At 48.6% G+C, this 17,453-nt stretch overlaps 1 protein-coding gene across 4 annotated transcripts in view; it reads right to left on the bottom strand.

Moving 5' to 3' along the window:
* The window catches only part of LOC147016170 (uncharacterized), an 89,885-nt gene that overhangs the window by 52,668 nt on the left and 19,764 nt on the right, over nt 1-17,453 (bottom strand). For all 4 annotated transcript variants that reach the window (XM_085848933.1, XM_085848934.1, XM_085848935.1 and 1 more), the window contains 7 exons: nt 16,750-16,869; nt 13,750-13,864; nt 13,502-13,575; nt 11,523-11,790; nt 9,617-9,734; nt 9,390-9,522; nt 8,013-8,088 (listed from right to left, as the gene is read on the bottom strand). In XM_085848933.1, the coding sequence (XP_085705059.1) occupies nt 8,013-8,088; nt 9,390-9,522; nt 9,617-9,734; nt 11,523-11,790; nt 13,502-13,575; nt 13,750-13,864; nt 16,750-16,869 (904 nt within the window). The remainder of the gene's footprint in view (nt 1-8,012; nt 8,089-9,389; nt 9,523-9,616; nt 9,735-11,522; nt 11,791-13,501; nt 13,576-13,749; nt 13,865-16,749; nt 16,870-17,453) is intronic.

The following is a 17,453-nucleotide window of genomic DNA, read 5'->3' as shown; positions in this document are numbered from 1 at the left end:
GGGGAGCGAGGTGAAAGGTCGAAGGGAGGGGGTCAAAGATGAGAGGGCGAAGCCACGGGGCTGATATAAGCAACCGTGTTCATCAGTCCAGGAGAGTGAGTAGAGAGTAGGAGAGTCGAGAACAGAGAGTCAAGACTTCGCGGGCGGTGGAGTTGGCAAGAAGGAGCTGGTCGTCGTGTGCGTTGGAGTCGGAACGGAGGGGACGGAGCTGTGGAGAGGCGGCGAGGGCAGACGAGGGGGTGCTCGCGTCGTGCAGGGAGCTGCACCCCAGGGAGGCCGACAGCGCGACCTGGCCGAGGTGGAGACGCTCGTCGCGGGACAATAAAAATCCTCTATACCCCGAGCATCAGCAACCCCCTCCTGTTTCCCCCCGCGCTGAGATAGTGCGACCAAGGGGGCCCCTTTCCCACCCCCTACCAGAAACTGCCCGCGATGCCCGCGGAGTTGAGGCACCATCGCCGCTCCGCGTCTCATCACCAGACGGGTAGGCCCGACCCGGTCTCGGCCTCAGGCCCGCCTCATCCTTGAGGGTATTCTTTTCTTTGGTTTTGGGTATGTGTTGTCGGCGCCGTCTGTGAAGTAGAATTGTATAAGTGTTGCCGTGTGCTCGGTAGTCGGTATTAGCTCTGCATTGTGTTTTCGCTTTTACATTTGCTTTTTGTGTAAATTGAATTGTGTTTTTTCTTTTCTGTGTGCTTTTGGTGGAATTGAATATGTGTGCTTTCCGTTCATCGCGAATAAATGTGCTTTGTGTTGAACTGTTTCCCGCTTCGCTTCGTCATTTCTTTCATTGAATCCTCATCTTGCTTCACGTAAAGGGTTGGTAGTGGGCTGAATACGCCCGATAATTAATCGAACCGTCGAGGTCGACGATAACACCGCTCGGTTATTCTGATAGTACGGAACGGGTCGCTTAAGTGGCCCGTGTCCGAAGTCGACCTGCGGCGAGGTGCGATCGCCCGGTCTACCCTCCGCGTGGGTACTTAGGTAGGTCGAATTCGGCGAGCAACCCTATCCCACGCGGGGGCTGATTGGCTCGATCGCGGTGAGACCGAAAGGTCCACCCGTGACTGGTTCCCGGCGTTAGTCCGAGAGGGTCACGACTGGATTGTCCGTCCAGTGGGCGACGTGCCGCGATTCGAGTTACGTGGCCGTCAGCACGCCGGCGGGCGCGAATACCGCAACACTGGTGTCAGGTCGTGCGATACAAATTCATCGCCCTCCTCGCGGCACTGGTATCGGAGAACAGGAAAACGGGCTCTCCTGTCTCCGGCTAAATTCACGGGAATCGGTCCAGGGGTGAGAGAAGCGACCCCCGATTCCCTCCAAATTACGAGCGAGCGAAATTAACCCTTCACGAGAAGCAAGATGGCGTCTCAAGGCGAGCGGGAGCCGGGGGTATTAGAAATGGATGTAGAATGTGTAGAATCCATGGTCCAGGATGGAATCCCCGAGCAGGAAATGTTGATTGTGCAGGAACACGGACTCGCCCAACTGAACCCACAGCCCGAAATGGGTGCGGCAGCGGCCGCGATGTATGACACCTCCCCTCCCCCTCTCCACCAAAACCCTTCCCCGATCCCTGCCGAAACGGCTCACCCAAGCGCACCCGACATGGCCCAGCTATTCACCATGCTGGCAAAGATGAATGCGGAAATGATCGAAAAGATGGAAGCGAATATGACAAACGAAATGAAAGGCATGAACGAAAAGATGAATGCGGAAATGATCGAAAAGATGGATGCGAATATGAAAAACGAAATGAAAGGAATGAACGAAAAGATGGATGCGAATACACAACAAATGAACGAAAAGATGGATACAAATACAAATGAAGTGAAAACGACGATGGATGCGAATACACAGCAAATGAAAAAAGAAATGAAAGAACTAAGGGGTGAGACGCAGAACATGGGCCGATGCCTGCAGGCGGGCATGAAGGCCGTGACCAGGGAGCTGGGAATGGCGACTCCACGTGTGGGAGCAAACGAGCTGGAAGGGGGTGCAACGGCTGACAGGCCCGCGGTGGAGGCGGGTAAAAAAATAATTCGGGGGGCGTGTTGGGCGAGGGTCGTGACAGAGGAATCGACGGTGACCAAAAGGGAAAAATTAAATGGGGAGACCAAAACGTGTGAGACGAGACACGAAATGACGACAACGGAAATAATAGTTGAGACAAGAGAGGTAAAGGGTGAAGAGTTGGCAGAGACACGGGAGATGGGAACGATAGAGGGAAGACGACACGATGAAGACGGGGTAAGTGACGCGCACACACACACGGAGGTAGTGGAGGATAATGGGGGTGAGCTGGTGGACTGGGTGGAGACCCAGTGCGAGCACCTGGATGGCCTCCTCCAGGAACGAGGGGAGGGAGTATGCCCCCTTGAGGCGAGTCACGACCAGGTGAGTTCGGTCGTGCTTTGCGAGGTTGAGGGGAGGAGTGCTGTGGACAGGTGCACGGAGAGCTTGGGGGGTGTAGAGGCCCCGGAGACCCTTGTGGGGACACAAATCCCCAGTGTGGTTGTCCCTGTGTGTGTGGTGCAAGGTGTGAGTGCGTCCCCGTGTGTGGAAGCGACCCCGTGTGTGAATGGTGAGGTGGCGATTGTGCCAGAGTACGTGCTTCCCAGCACGGCCAGTGTGGATGAGGCACCGCGGGTGAGTGCCCCCGCGTGTGTGGATGAGGCACGGAGTGTGAGTGAGGCACCGCGGTTGAGTGCCCCCGCGTGTATGAGTGGGGCACGGTGTGTGGATGAGGCACCGCGGGTGAGTGCCCCCGCATGCGTGAGTGAACGGCCGTGTGCAAGGTCGCTGTGTGCAAGGGAGACCGTGTGTGTGAGAGAGCGGTATGTGAGGGAGATGTCGGTTGGCATGCGGGAGCACGCAGCCGCATCTCCCGGTGTGAATGTGATGGAGTGGACTGTGTGCGTCGTAACACGCAGGTGTGCGTGGGTCGAATGGCGACGACGGCGACATGACAGGAAAGAAAGCCGAGTAGCGGCTGTAGTTGTTTCGCGGACCGTGCCGGGTTCACCCAGCAGTGAGCACGAGGTCCGTGCTGTGCAACGCATGAGACCCCCACGTGCTCGCTTGCGAGAGTGAAGTCCCGCTCCGGAAACGCACGCGGTGGATTTGCCGATCCCGCGGACGGACAAAGTTTAGGCAGGATTACGGAATTGGACCGGACGGGTTCTCCACGCGATCGTGTGTGTTAAGATCCAACGGGCAAAGCACATGTGTTCGCGTGGGGAACCCCTCGAGACGTGGGGCTTGTGTTTTTTTTTATGCGCACGGTGACGCCATGGCTGCACGTGGGGTTGGAATCCGGCAGGAGGGGTATCTCTGCCGGATTGTGCCGTCCAAGGAGGGACGAGGAACACGTGCAGCTGCATGACGTCACGGGCAGGTGTAAAGTGCGCGAGTTGCCGCGCAGGTGCTGCGCATGAAAAAAACAACAAAAAAAAACAAGCCTCACTTTCGGGTGCACAGGATTTCTGGGCACAGGATGGAAACTAGTTAGGGGGAAGGGTTAGCTTAGTTAGACCGACTTCATGGGGCAGGGGTAAGTCCTCATGGAGTCCGTGGAATGGATTAGTTAGAGGGATTGTAGCCAGATTTAGGTTGGGAAATAAAATGAATGATTTGGAGACAGTGACAGACTTGTGGATGTGTCGTGGGGACGTAGCTTAGCTACGTAGTGTTAAAAGGAACGTGCTATAGTTTAAGGGACGACGTGGGAGCACGAGTTCGTTAGGGGATGTAGTTAGAAGGATGGCAGAGTTCAGCGGTGTGTGTGTTGAAGAGTTGGTGAGTTGTGAGGTGAGTACTTGTTGAGTGAGTGAGGCCAGCGGGTCTGTGTGAGTGGAGCGAATGGGGAATGCATGGTGCGATGAGTGATTGGGGGGAGGAGTGACTCTGCCCAAGGGACCCTGGGGTCAGAGTAAAGTGAGTTAGCTGGGTTAGTCAAATTTACAAAATGGAGGTCGTTTTGCTGTTGGTGGGAATGTAGGCTCGAAACCCATTTGGAGGGGTGCAGGAGCCCTGTTGACGGGCTTGGGAGCGTGGCTGCGAAAGGTGAGTATCGCTGAGTGGGTACCCCGGGCACCAGGCTAGTCGGCCGCGGTAGGCCATGGGCCCGTGGGAGGCCGGGATAGAGTAGTGGGCACGGGTGCGCCTGCTTGGTGCGGGGGCCCGGGGCGCCATTAGCCGCGTGGGCAGTGTTGTGGGCACGGGTGACCCTCGGAAAGGGGCCCGGGAGGCCGGCCTGCCACGTGTGCGTTTCAGGGGAGGTGCCATGGGGGGCACTCCCCGGTGTTAGGGAGCTGGTAGGCTCGGAGGCAGTGTAGTGCCCGGGGGTGCCATAGCGGGAGAATCGGCAGAGGGTCGTGCCTGCCAAAGGGAGCCACGTGTCCCAGCCAGGAGACCGTGTGAGGGCACGGAGAGAAAATTGGGGGGCAAGGCCCGAAATTGTGAGGACACCAACACAGGCGACGGGAATCTGGGTTGTTAGAACCAATAGTTTAAGCGAGAGGCGCTTGTTGAAAGCCCCGGGGTAGTTTAACAGTTAAATGGATAGGGTAGATTAGGAAGTGTACCCCTCCGCACCATCCATCCCCTCGCTCTCGTTGTGGGCCGCTGGACCCACTTTGGGTTAGATCGCCGAACTCTGGGGAGGCCATTCTGAGGCTTCGTTGGGCCTCGACACAGGACGTTAGCTCTCCCTTATTCCCCTCCGGGAAGGGAACGTAGGGGTTGGGAGTAGGCTAGGTGACAGAATAGGTTAGCCGAACAAAGACGATAAAGGGGGTTAGGGGACGATTTATAGTGGGGGAGTAAAAATAAAAACAACAGAAAAAAATTAAGTTGGGGCTAAATTGGGGTTTGACAAATTAAGGGAGTGGGTATGTACAGCGACAGGCAAAGGCGATAGGTGGGAGGGAGACAGGTAGGTAGGTCCGAGCCTGCCCTCCAAGTGGCCAGCACCACCGCACTCCCTCCACCAACCTCCACTGAACGGCAAGAGCTGGCCAACTTCATCGGCTGGCCGTATTTTGCTTCAAGGCGGAGGCCGGCCAACTTCGTCTGCAGCTGCTGTGCTGCAAGGCCTGTGCCGGCTGGATCGTCTGCAGCTGTTGTGTTGCTGCAAGGCCTGTGCCGGCCGGATCATCTGCAGCTGTGGTACTTCAAGGCCTGTGCCGGCCAGTTCATCTGCCGGCTGTGTTTGCCTGCAGCGGCCTTATTCTGCGGGCTGTGTTTGCCTGCTGCCTTTGCCATGCCATGCCCACTGCCCATGTTGACCAGCCCCGTTCAATTTTTGCTTTGCCCCCCCCCCCCCCTGTTCATTGCCATGTGCGCCAGGATCAAGGCAACAGTTTGCAAGCTGCAAGAACTGCCCTGTTGGCAGCTACAACACGGGCCTGCAGTGGCGGCCCGTGCACCGTGTTTGTGTTCATCCATCCATTCGTTGTGCTCATTGCGTGTGCCACTTGAGCTGGCACGGAGACTGCGTTTGTGCAGCCCATGCACCGTTGTGGTTCACTGCGTTCAGTTCAAAAGGGAAGGCCTTGGACTGAGTGTGAGCAGCCAGCCACGTTCCCTGTCACCTGCATTGTTTTGAGCCAGAGACTGCATGTGGGCAGCCTGGCTCCCTGCTAACTGCTTTCTTTTCGCAGAGTTCAATGATCCTGGGCCATGGTTTAGTGTAAAATTTGTAAGTTAAGGTTAAGATGTACTGTAAATATGAGTGCGCCCCCGGCATGTATGTCTTAGCGCCGGCAATTTTATTTAAGTCGTCCGTGTGAGTGAGTTTGTTTAGATAGTTACGCAGCCCTCAGGTTATTTATTTTGGGGACACGAATACCATGAATGTCGCACTCAGGGATCCGTAGGTAAAATGTACTAGGGGAAAACTACACATGATGGCACACGAAAATTTGACGACTCGGGACGAGTCTGTAAAAAGGGGAGGGGGTAGTGTTGTGGTTACCAAATTCGCAAACCACCATTCAGGTCCCTTAGGTGAGGTATCTCGGTAAGTACATGTGTAGTTCGGCCCAAACCCGTTGTCTAGTCGGAATACATGTCATTTATGCGTGCTGCGACTCTTCAGGATAGCCGTTTTTCTTTTGCTATCTTTATTTTGGACCAACTGCCATGATTACCACCACAACCACAACATCAACCACCAACCACAACGCCGCTTCACCACAACCGCCACGACCTTCACGTCACACCTCGCAACCGTCGCATCGCCACCGTTCTTGCGCCGCCTGTAGGTACCGGTGTTGGACTCGTGCAGGGCGCGCGCCGAATGGCGTGTACAAAATCACGGATTTTGTGCTTCAAAAACGGATCAAAAACGACACACGCCCACTTTTTGCCGTCCAATCGGTGAGCGAGGGGCGATTTGGCCCCGCACCCAGGGCGTTGGAGGGCGATCGATATATGCAAATTTATGGATCAAAAAGCATTCACGCCCACTTTTTCTCGGGCCAATGGGGAGCGAGGTGAAAGGTCGAAGGGAGGGGGTCAAAAATGAGAGGGCGAAGCCACGGGGCTGATATAAGCAACCGTGTTCGTCAGTCCAGGAGAGTGAGTAGAGAGTAGGAGAGTCGAGAACAGAGAGTCAAGACTTCGCGGGCGGTGGAGTTGGCAAGAAGGAGCTGGTCGTCGTGTGCGTTGGAGTCGGAATGGAGGGGACGGAGCTGTGGAGAGGCGGCGAGGGCAGACGAGGGGGTGCTCGCGTCGTGCAGGGAGCTGCACCCCAGGGAGGCCGACAGCGCGACCTGGCCGAGGTGGAGACGCTCGTCGCGGGACAATAAAAATCCTCTATACCCCGAGCATCAGCAACCCCCTCCTGTTTCCCCCCGCGCTGAGATAGTGCGACCAAGGGGGCCCCTTTCCCACCCCCTACCAGACACTGCCCGCGAGGCCCGCGGAGTTGAGGCACCATCGCCGCTCCGCGTCTCATCACCAGATGGGTAGGCCCGACCCGGTCTCGGCCTCAGGCCCGCCTCATCCTTGAGGGTATTCTTTTCTTTGGTTTTGGGTATGTGTTGTCGGCGCCGTCTGTGAAGTAGAATTGTATAAGTGTTGCCGTGTGCTCGGTAGTCGGTATTAGCTCTGCATTGTGTTTTCGCTTTTACATTTGCTTTTTGTGTAAATTGAATTGTGTTTTTCTTTTCTGTGTGCTTTTGGTGGAATTGAATATGTGTGCTTTCCGTTCATCGCGAATAAAGGTGCTTTGTGTTGAACTGTTTCCCGCTTCGCTTCGTCATTTCTTTCATTGAATCCTCATCTTGCTTCACGTAAAGGGTTGGTAGTGGGCTGAATACGCCCGATAATTAATCGAACCGTCGAGGTCGACGATAACACCGCTCGGTTATTCTGATAGTACGGAACGGGTCGCTTAAGTGGCCCGTGTCCGAAGTCGACCTGCGGCGAGGTGCGATCGCCCGGTCTACCCTCCGCGTGGGTACTTAGGTAGGTCGAATTTGGCGAGCAACCCTATCCCACGCAGGGGCTGATTGGCTCGATCGCGGTGAGACCGAAAGGTCCACCCGTGACTGGTTCCCGGCGTTAGTCCGAGAGGGTCACGACTGGATTGTCCGTCCGGTGGGCGACGTGCCGCGATTCGAGTTACGTGGCCGTCAGCACGCCGGCGGGCGTGAATCCAGATATATATATATATATATATATATATATATATATATATATATATATATATATATATATATATATATATATATATATATATATATACATATATATATATACATTTGCAGAGGACGAAATTTCCTCCACATTTCTGTGCGTAATAAAGAGATGACCCAAGGTTCAAACTCAAGGTATTTTTGTGGACAACACAAAGACGAGGTAAATCCTGCATGTAGATGTGTGAAGGTTTCACACACACAATGGGGAAACCTACATTTAAAACGAAACCGGTCTTGGATTCCAGATCAGGGAGCACAGACATTTTACGTGAAGATTTGAACCAGAGAGACAATTGTTACCTCCGAGGACGTCTCTGCTGAGGCTGTGTCGCCTGAAGGCACCACTGATGGCTTCCTCCAGCTGCTGTTCTGAAACCTGCCCTCAAAAGGTAAAACATCGCATTAGACATCAAAGACTTCAAGAGTTAAGAGGTCCAGTTACAAACAAGCAGTTCACCACATTAAAGGTCACACTCTTCTAAGTCTTTCAACAGTTTCTCGTGATTACCAAAGTCTTCCTCTGTTGTATTGTGAAGTACTCATTGTCCAGGTGATGCCTCATGACTCCCCCATTAATCACATTGATGACCCACGGGTGTTTAGGTGATGAGGTACTCAAATGAGTTGAAAGCACGTTGAGTTGAATGGAAACAAATCCCCATTTTGATGAAATCAAAACGCTTTCTCCCAAACAACTTATGATCCCACTGAAAATGTGGAACTTTCTCTGAAAACTCTGTACAGGATACAACGCCATTCACTGGTGGCACAGGGAAGTATTGCTCTTCCTTATGGGCTGGTGCTCCTTCATCCGACCAATCAATCATGGATGCTGTGAAATTCAAAGCATCTCCAATCAAGAAGTCGAGCTGCAGGGCTTTCGGTTCTTTCACCGGAGACTCTTCGGTGGTCTCCCATTTTTGTATTCAATCTCAGATGTAGTTTTGCACCCCTTGCCATTTTAAACTCGCACAGGACAAACACATTTTTTTCCAGCAATCCCATACTTGTCATCCTTCCAAAGCCAAGGCTCTCTAATCACCTGCAGTGTTTTGTTCTCTTTTCTCTCACCTGTGGAAACACTTCACAGTGTGTGTGCAACCATGCTCTCCCCTCCAGGATTTCAAGGTTGCAGCTCAGCACCATTTCAAAGTGTCTTGTATTCCCAGTCATACCTCCTTCACTCACACTAAATCTCTTCTTTGGGTTGACAGGAAGGCTTAGAGGTACGCACACTCGCCTCTAAGTCATCCAGCCTGGGTTTGAATCTCAACCCAGCTTTAAACTGTCATCCCGGTGGATCATCAATGTGTGTGCCGTCCCTCGACTGGACGTCAGACAGTTGTCGGCATCGGCCAAAATTAGTTGGTGGACTTTAAAGATCCTATGGTGTCCTTCGTGAAGAGAAGGTGTCCTTCGTTGGAAATCTCTGCTTCATACCCATCTTCTACTTTCAGACTCTTTTGAAAACTGATGTCCAAAGCTTACAGGTTCCTCAATGCCTTTCCATGTTGTGTGTATGTATGTAAACCCTTCATGTCGTTTTTTGTTTGTTTGTTCCATGAGCCTCCATTGTGTATAAAGGACCTTCAAAATAATGGTCTACACTCTAGAAAGATCACTTACAATTTTCCAGTTTGCAATTAACCAGGTGCTCATTGGGTTATCTGTGCTGACCTTGGGATCTGGGTGACGGCTCACGACAATGCTGACTGGTCCAGGGCCACAGGTGCTGAGGACGCCATGTGCATGACCAAGCGAAGAGCGATGCAGGTCAATTGACTCCACCTCCAGAAGCTGGTCTCCACGACTGGATAACATGCACCAAGAACAGACATGCCATCTGCACCCCAAAAGCACCATCACTGCAATCTCATCACATACAAGGAAACCTGATGGATCACCTGAGGCGTCCGTCGAGCTTGGCCACAGAACCCGGTGCCAGGCTGTGGACAAAGATACTGGACTGGCCTGTGTCTAGTGGGACGCAACACACCACAATGCCCAGGCCCACACCTGGCTCTGAAAGGAAAGATAAAGAAGGTACAGATTACTTACTAGTCACGACATGATTTGTTAAAACCTTAATAACTGTGACCTCGCAGAGGTCTCCCATGAATCTAAGCTGAGGCCAACAAAAACCAGGTGGAATTTGGTCATTATGTAATGGCACGAGCAAGGTCATGGAAATTTGTCCTTCAACGATTCATTTGCGTTACTCAAAAAGCAAACCTGAGCAATTCACACAGATCACATTTAAATCACACACCCAAGGTCGTGCCTCTTCTCAGACGGGTCGGAGCTGCTGAACCAGTCAATACACTGGGTGGTTTGCCATTGCCATTACCAGGGCAGCGATTTGGCCAGGGTACCACCACACAACAGCGTACTCCTTTCAAAGTAACTGTGGGAACTTTTAACGTCAGCCAGTTAATGCTAGCAGATGGGACACCCGACTTAAAAGTCTCTCCGAAGGATGACATGATCAATGAAGCAACGCCTGCTTGTTAAGCACTTGATCAACAGTTTAGGGGAAGGTCAGGAATCGAACCCGGACAAGACAGCTTAAAGACAAGTGCACTACCTCTGAAGCATCCCGATAGTCCATAATTAACAGAGTTAATCATTTCTTCAAGTTGAATGATCTTCTTTGAACTGTCTATACAGTAGTCGAACTTTAATCCTCGATGGGGTCGAAGGTCAATTAAAAACCGCCATTATTGTGAGCCAGCAATAGATGGGCTACATATCGGAGCGCACTGTCCTTCAGATGGGGATGCAAAGCCTGTTGTCTGGACTGCAGTTATCTGCAAGTAAATGGAAATAGACCCTTGAGCCTATGGCATGGTAAGATTCGAAATTCCACATTTGATTTGAGGATGGAGTGTTGGACATTTTTGATTCCGAGGAGCTTTCCGGTCCATTGCCACTGAAATCATCCCCAGTGGGACATCACTTATAAATTTCCTGGGTGACTTTGCAGATCTTTACAGTTACAGATTTGCTGTATCGCCTTAGTTTTACACACAGGTCAACGTCACAATAAAAAAACTTCTAATGATGAAACAAATATTTGTAAAAAAGTGAAATAATGCTTTGGGAGATCAACCGGCCTACGTCGGGTGCCCCCCTCTGCAAGGAGAGGGGTACAGCTTGTCTTACACCTCCACATTCATTCTTTGTCAGGAATCCAATTCTTAACAAAGGGACTCCGTGGATCGTCCAGTGAGTCTTAACAGTGGTCCTAAGATCCTGCACAACATTAACAAGGAAATGAGGCCATTTGACCCATCATTACCGTGTTGCACTCCGAGTTAATATTTGCTCCAGGTATAAAACGTCAATTTCTGACTTCAGACGATTTTGTTTTCGGGTTTCTTGCCCTAGCCCATTATTCCTCGACGTGTCCTTCTGCTGTGTCCTTCTACCCTGCTGCTGGTGTTTCCCTCCTTTCCACTACGTTCATACATTTATGGCTTTGCGTATTTATCATTCGATGATCTTAGCTAATTACAATCTTCATGGTGCTTTATGAAAGCAGAAATAACCTGATGTTTGATCGAATGACCGAACTTGTTTTGTCTGGAAGGAGGCTTTAAGGAAAAGGATTCCAGAAAGTCCAAAATCACATGCGTCAAACATGAACCTTCTGTATTATTCTTGGACTAGAAATCGTCGTCAGACAAGAACATGGACATGAAGCCCTCTTTGCAATTCTGAAAAAGCATATGTATTTTATTCTATCAATCAGATGTTTTCAAGGTGTATAAAGCAAGGGACGATGCAGACCATTGTGATCTTTGCACTCACCTTTATGCAGCAACACTTCAATAACTACACAGTCCTTCGGCCCGTGAGAATGCCGGTTGGCGACACCGGGCAGGATGGGGGTGCCGATGGGGCTGGGGGTCCCTGGCTCGATGCGGTCCTTGGATTCGGGCCCAATTGTTCCCCCGACACTGACATTGGAGTTTGAACTGCTGGACCGGCTCAAGAGCGTGGGAGTTGGACAGGGACTCAGGCTGGGGCTTCGAAGTCGTGTTCGGACGGTCAACGTCACCACCCCTTTTCTGAGTTGCTGTGGGGGTGTAGGGATAGACCACCCATGCTGTTTACCTATCAGTGCATTTCAGTTGCTGGTTGCCTAGTTGGTCTGCTTTCAGGTTTGCCTTAAACTGGCTTTCGAATCCTCTGTTTTACCATTTCATAACACTGTCAGCAAAGTTCATATTTCAGTCACACACTTCAACTTCAAATCTGTATTGCATTCTGCTCATGCAAAAAGGAATTAAAATACGATTGATTACAGTTCACTGATTGATGACAGTTCACTGATTGATTGCAGTTCACTGATCAGACATCCTCTTGGAAACTCACAACTGGAGGCTCATGGTGTCACAAAAGTGGTTACAGAGCAGCAAGGATCAAGCAATGCAGCAGTACAGAGAAGTATAACTTTAAACAAAGTACCGGCCCATTGTCCTAATTTCTTCGTATAAAACCATGGAGTATTTAATACATCCAAATTGGAGATGGGACAGCAGGCTTTCTGTCACCGAGAGAGCATGGTAAACTTAACGATGCTGGGCTTCCTCATGATATTCCATCACAACAGAAGTTCGGGTCCATGATTTGGTTTCACTGTAAAATCTGTACTGTAAAAGGAGCCGTGTGTGTGTGTGTGTGTGTGTGTGTGTGTGTGTGTGTGTGTGTGTGTGTGTGTGTGTGTGTGTGTGTGTGTGTGTGTGTGTGTGTGTGTGTGTGTGTGTGTGTCCGTCCGTGTGTCCATGTGGCCGTGCATGCGAGTTCTACCCATTGGTTGGACAGTTCACCTGACTCCACCGAAAATTTATATCCCACCGCCGCCATATTTCTTTACTCCGCATAGGTCTGAGGTTTCATCATCCCCTTTTTATAAGACTCGCAATTTCTGACTCTTTCACAGCTTCATCTTAACTCAAATTCGATATCTAATTTCATCTTTCATCGTGGATAAGATGGTTTAAGACTCTGTTTCAAAAAAAAAAAAACACAGGAAGAAAATCGTACAGCTGTTGATGTTTTAAAAGGCAAACACACACTTTAGTAAATAGCCGTGTAATTTTCTGGAAGCACGGCTGTGCTGCTGATGCAGTGCCCCTGTTACCAGTAAGCTGGTGCTCGTTTTGCCGACCTCGGAAGGATGACAGGCTGAGTCCAGCCACTTAATATTATTTCAACAACACGACAGGGGCTCAAACTCAAGACCGGAAGATCTTAAGGCAGTCACGTTAACCGTGAAGCCAACACTCGGCTTCAGGGAAAGAATGAGAGAGAAGGACAAGGTGGACAATGGGAATGCATCTTGCTTACTGGTTGGAGGTTGTGGTAGGGTTGGGATTGGGGTGGGGGGGGGGGTATGCAATACCATTTTACCACTTTTTTGTCTGTAATAAATATATTGCTCCTTCATGATAGTTATGGAGTAGTGAAACCCATACATTCTGCTTCTCATCCCATTCAGCACATTATCCAGGTGTGGAGTGTACAAATTGTCCACCCACACCCTTTTCTCAAGTGGGTCACTCATTGGTAGTTCAGGCTGTAGCTGTGCTTCAGCCATAAAAGGCGAGCACATTCGCACACATTTATCTTACGCACCATGCACGGAATCAAATTAAATAAATTTGTGTGCTCTCGACTCGTGCTCTGATGGACGAAGCGTAGACTTCCTCAATATAAAATTGAAATCAAGCTGACATTTTACTTTGTTATCTAATTGCAAAATATATTCTTTGACTTGTTCTTACCTTGAACTTATGAATTGCTTGTTGATGCGTCAGGCCTTGCAAAGTCTCTCCATTAATTTCAAGTATTTCATCCCCTGCACAAAGTACAATCCATCGTCTCGACACAACTGTTATCGGTGCAGGAGCAACCGAATCGACAAGGTACAACGAACAACTGCAATTAAACTCCAATGGGTGATGAACAGCATAATACAGGATCAAGAACACGACGGACTGCTTGACTCAAGAAGTGGGGGCAAAACACCCACCTTCCTTGAGTCTTCCATCAGCAGCCGCAGCTCCTTGTGGGAAAATCGTCTTCACAAAGATCCCCATGCACCCTCTGGCTGAGTCTTGGCCACCAACAACACTGAAGCCAAGTGCCTGTTCCACAACATACCCGTGTGTTGCAAACGAAGAAGGTCTTGAATAGTTAGTGCATCACGTCGAAGGATACTCAAGGATGTGAGCAAGAACAGCTCAGTTTAGAAGAAGCCAATGGAACACAATGTCCAGTTTAAATGACCCAGACAGCTCCCAAACATAGCACCATCTGCCTCTCTAAGAGAAAAGCAACCACTGCCGATTTCACCGCAAAATCTTCCTGTTACTATCACCGAGAAGCCACAAGGAGTGCATCTCCCACACTGAGAGGCAAAGGATTGAGAGTATGTCATCATATTAGCCAGCTATGGATGTTTCACAGTGTTGTTCAAACCTAAAGCATCTGCGCAATGATGATATTCACTTCGCACCAGATGCAAACTGATGAGTCCGAAAGAGTGAAAGAACTGTCCTTGGGTGGTTTTGACTTTGTCCCTCGATGTGGGAGCTGAAAAGCACCTCCTGGTCGTTTGCCAGTGAGAGTAACAGGAGATTTTGGTGATATAATAGTTGCTGCGGTAGCTTTCTTCCGAGAGAGGTGGTGGATTGCATGAAAATAAATGCCTTGCATCGTTAAATACATAGAACATGTCCATTGACACCACCAAGAAGCTCGTAACTGTTTAATACTATTAAAATGCCATTCTTCCCCTTGAATGTGTGTGTGTGTGTGTGTGTGTGTGTGTGTGTGTGTGTGTGTGTGTGTGTGTGTGTGTGTGTGTGTGTGTGTGTGTGTGTGTGTGTGTGTGTGTGTGTGTGTGTGTGTGTGTGTGTGTGTGTGTGTGTGTGTGTGTGTTTGCACTGACTCAGTTCAGCTCGAGGGCCATTTTTAACCTGTCGCTTCTGTCATGAAATCTGGATTCAAATCATTAAAAAAAAATTTTCAGCATTTATATGAAAGAGTGGAAATTTCAAGATGGTTTATAATAATTATTCTGTTCCTCAATGCAGTTCTGGCTCATGAGAATATAGGAATATGAGAAATATCTGTGGATGAGAGGAGTTGAGTTCGTATGATTTTCTGTTACTACAAGCAAACAGCACAGTGGATAAAACACGCACACACATACACACATGCACGTACATACATACACACACACACACACACAAATACACACAAACACACATACACATGCACATACACACATACATAAACACATACACACATCCATCACCTAACCACGCCGATCATCTCTGCCAGTGAGTAGACTTTGGATCTTAACGGATTACTTCACTCTGCCTTGACCCCTGTACGTTTTGTGACCCACTAATAGACCGAATCTGCTGACCTGAACCAATCGGCTTGTTCTTGTCACCAAACCAACTCATCCACCAAGTTTCATCATAACTCGAACACAACATTTTGAGATATCGTGCTATGTAACGTTTTGAGATATCGTGCTATATAACGTTTTGAAATATCGTGCTAGGTAACGTTTTTAGATATCGTGCAATGTAACGTTTTGAGATATCGTGCTATGTAACGTTTTGAGATATCATGCTAAGTAACGTTTTGAGATATTGTGCTAGATGTAACGTTTTGAGATATCGTGCTATGTAACGTTTTGATATATCGTGCTATATAATGTTTTGAGATATCGGGCTATGTAACTTTTTGAGATATCGTGCTATGTAACGTTTTGAGATATCGTGCTAGGTAACGTTTTGAGATATCGTGCTAGATGTAACGTTTTGAGATATCATGCTATGTAACGTTTTGATATATCGTGCTATGTAACGTTTTGAGATATCGTGCAATGTAACGTTTTGAGATATCGTGCTACATAATGTTTTGAGATATCGGGCTATGTAACGTTTTGAGATATCATGCTGTGTAACGTTTTGAGATATCGTGCTAGGTAACGTTTTGAGATATCGTGCTAGATGTAACGTTTTGAGATATCGTGCTATGTAACGTTTTGATATATCGTGCTATGTAACGTTTTGAGATATCGTGCAATGTAACGTTTTGAGATATCATGCTATGTAACGTTTTGAGATATCGTGCTAGATAACATTTTGAGATATCGTGCTATGTAACGTTTTGAGATATCGTGCTACATAACGTTTTGAGATATCGGGCTATGTGACGTTTTGAGCTATCGTGCTATATAACGTTTTGAGATATCGGGCTATGTGACGTTTTGAGCTATCGTGCTATATAACGTTTTGAGATATCGTGCTATGTAACGTTTTAAGATATCGTGCTATATAACGTTTTGAGATATCGGGCTATGTGACGTTTTGAGATATCGTGCTATATAACGTTTTGAGATATCGTGCTATATAACGTTTTGAGAAATCGTGCTATGTAACGTTTTGAGATATCGTGCTATGTAACGTTTTGAGATATCGTGCTATGTTACATTTTGAGATATCGTGCTATGTAACATTTTGAGATATCGTGCTATGTAACGTTTTGAGATATCGTGCTATGTAACGTTTTGAGATATCATGCTATGTAACGTTTTTAGCCCCATTTTCTCAATGGTGACGAATCATTTGAAAAATTTAAAAAATATCGCATCAAATTCTGATCTTCACCCAAATCAAATTGATTCATCTTTGTCACACACCCAACCTGTCCACCGAATTTTGTCCGAATCCATCCCCAACCTTTTTAGATATCCTGTTCACAGACAGACAGACAAACAGGTGAAAACATAACCTCTGTCCACATTCGGTGGCGGAGGTGATGAAATAATCCAGGGTAATCAAATCGAGGTAATAAAATAAACGATGATAAAATGCAGTGACACAAGAAATAGAAAAAAAAACAAAATCAGGGATTAAATAAGGGATATTCAATTGTCTACTCTTGTCTAAACAAGCCCTGGGGATGTGCGGTCATTAATGGTCGATATCACATTCAACTTGGGCCTCACCCTGCCTTGACCCTTCACAAGCACGATGTTTGAGATGATGGATGGCTGTGAGAGGCGCCAAGGCAACTCCACTTGCACCATACTGAGCGACCTCGTCGATTTTGGTACCACCTGGTTTACCTGAGGTCAAGTGGAACAAGCAGCGATTACGGTTTGAACATGTTCTTAGCAATTGCCACTTGATACTCCATCAAAAACATGACCATGATGAATGAAGACCTGTCCCAAAGTATGACGTCAAACCTTAATGTGATGCGATTACAAAAATAAATAAAAAATCAAATGAAAGACTCTTGGTTGTCCAAGTTCCAATCACATAACCAACCACTCACTCTTTTTTGACAATTTATAATCTTGTCCTGAACCCTACCCCATGGATGATCAAATGCAGATGAGAGAACCTTGGCGCAGTCTCCCTCCCACCAAGTCATCAGGTTTTTGAGCTCACAGAACATTACGTTTGACATTTACAACAAGAGAGAGAATTGCTTTGCAACACAAGTGATATTTTCGAATTCCACAAAAGGGAATAACTCTGTGAAAAACTTGACGAAACTCTCTGAAACTCGAATCTGTTCTGTAACTTATCATGATAAGGCCATGCTCCAAGTTTCAGTTGGATATGTTTGAGGGTATGGGGAAAAAAAGTCTGAAAAACCACAGGTGGGGCGGACGGAAAGCAAACTTGTATTCACTTGGAGGGG

This window comes from Eptatretus burgeri, chromosome 12, assembly GCF_056783735.1.
Source record: "Eptatretus burgeri isolate ZD-2024b chromosome 12, Ebu_testis_v1, whole genome shotgun sequence".
Lineage (NCBI taxonomy): Eukaryota > Metazoa > Chordata > Myxini > Myxiniformes > Myxinidae > Eptatretus > Eptatretus burgeri.
This window is presented reverse-complemented; position numbering and strand designations above follow the sequence as displayed.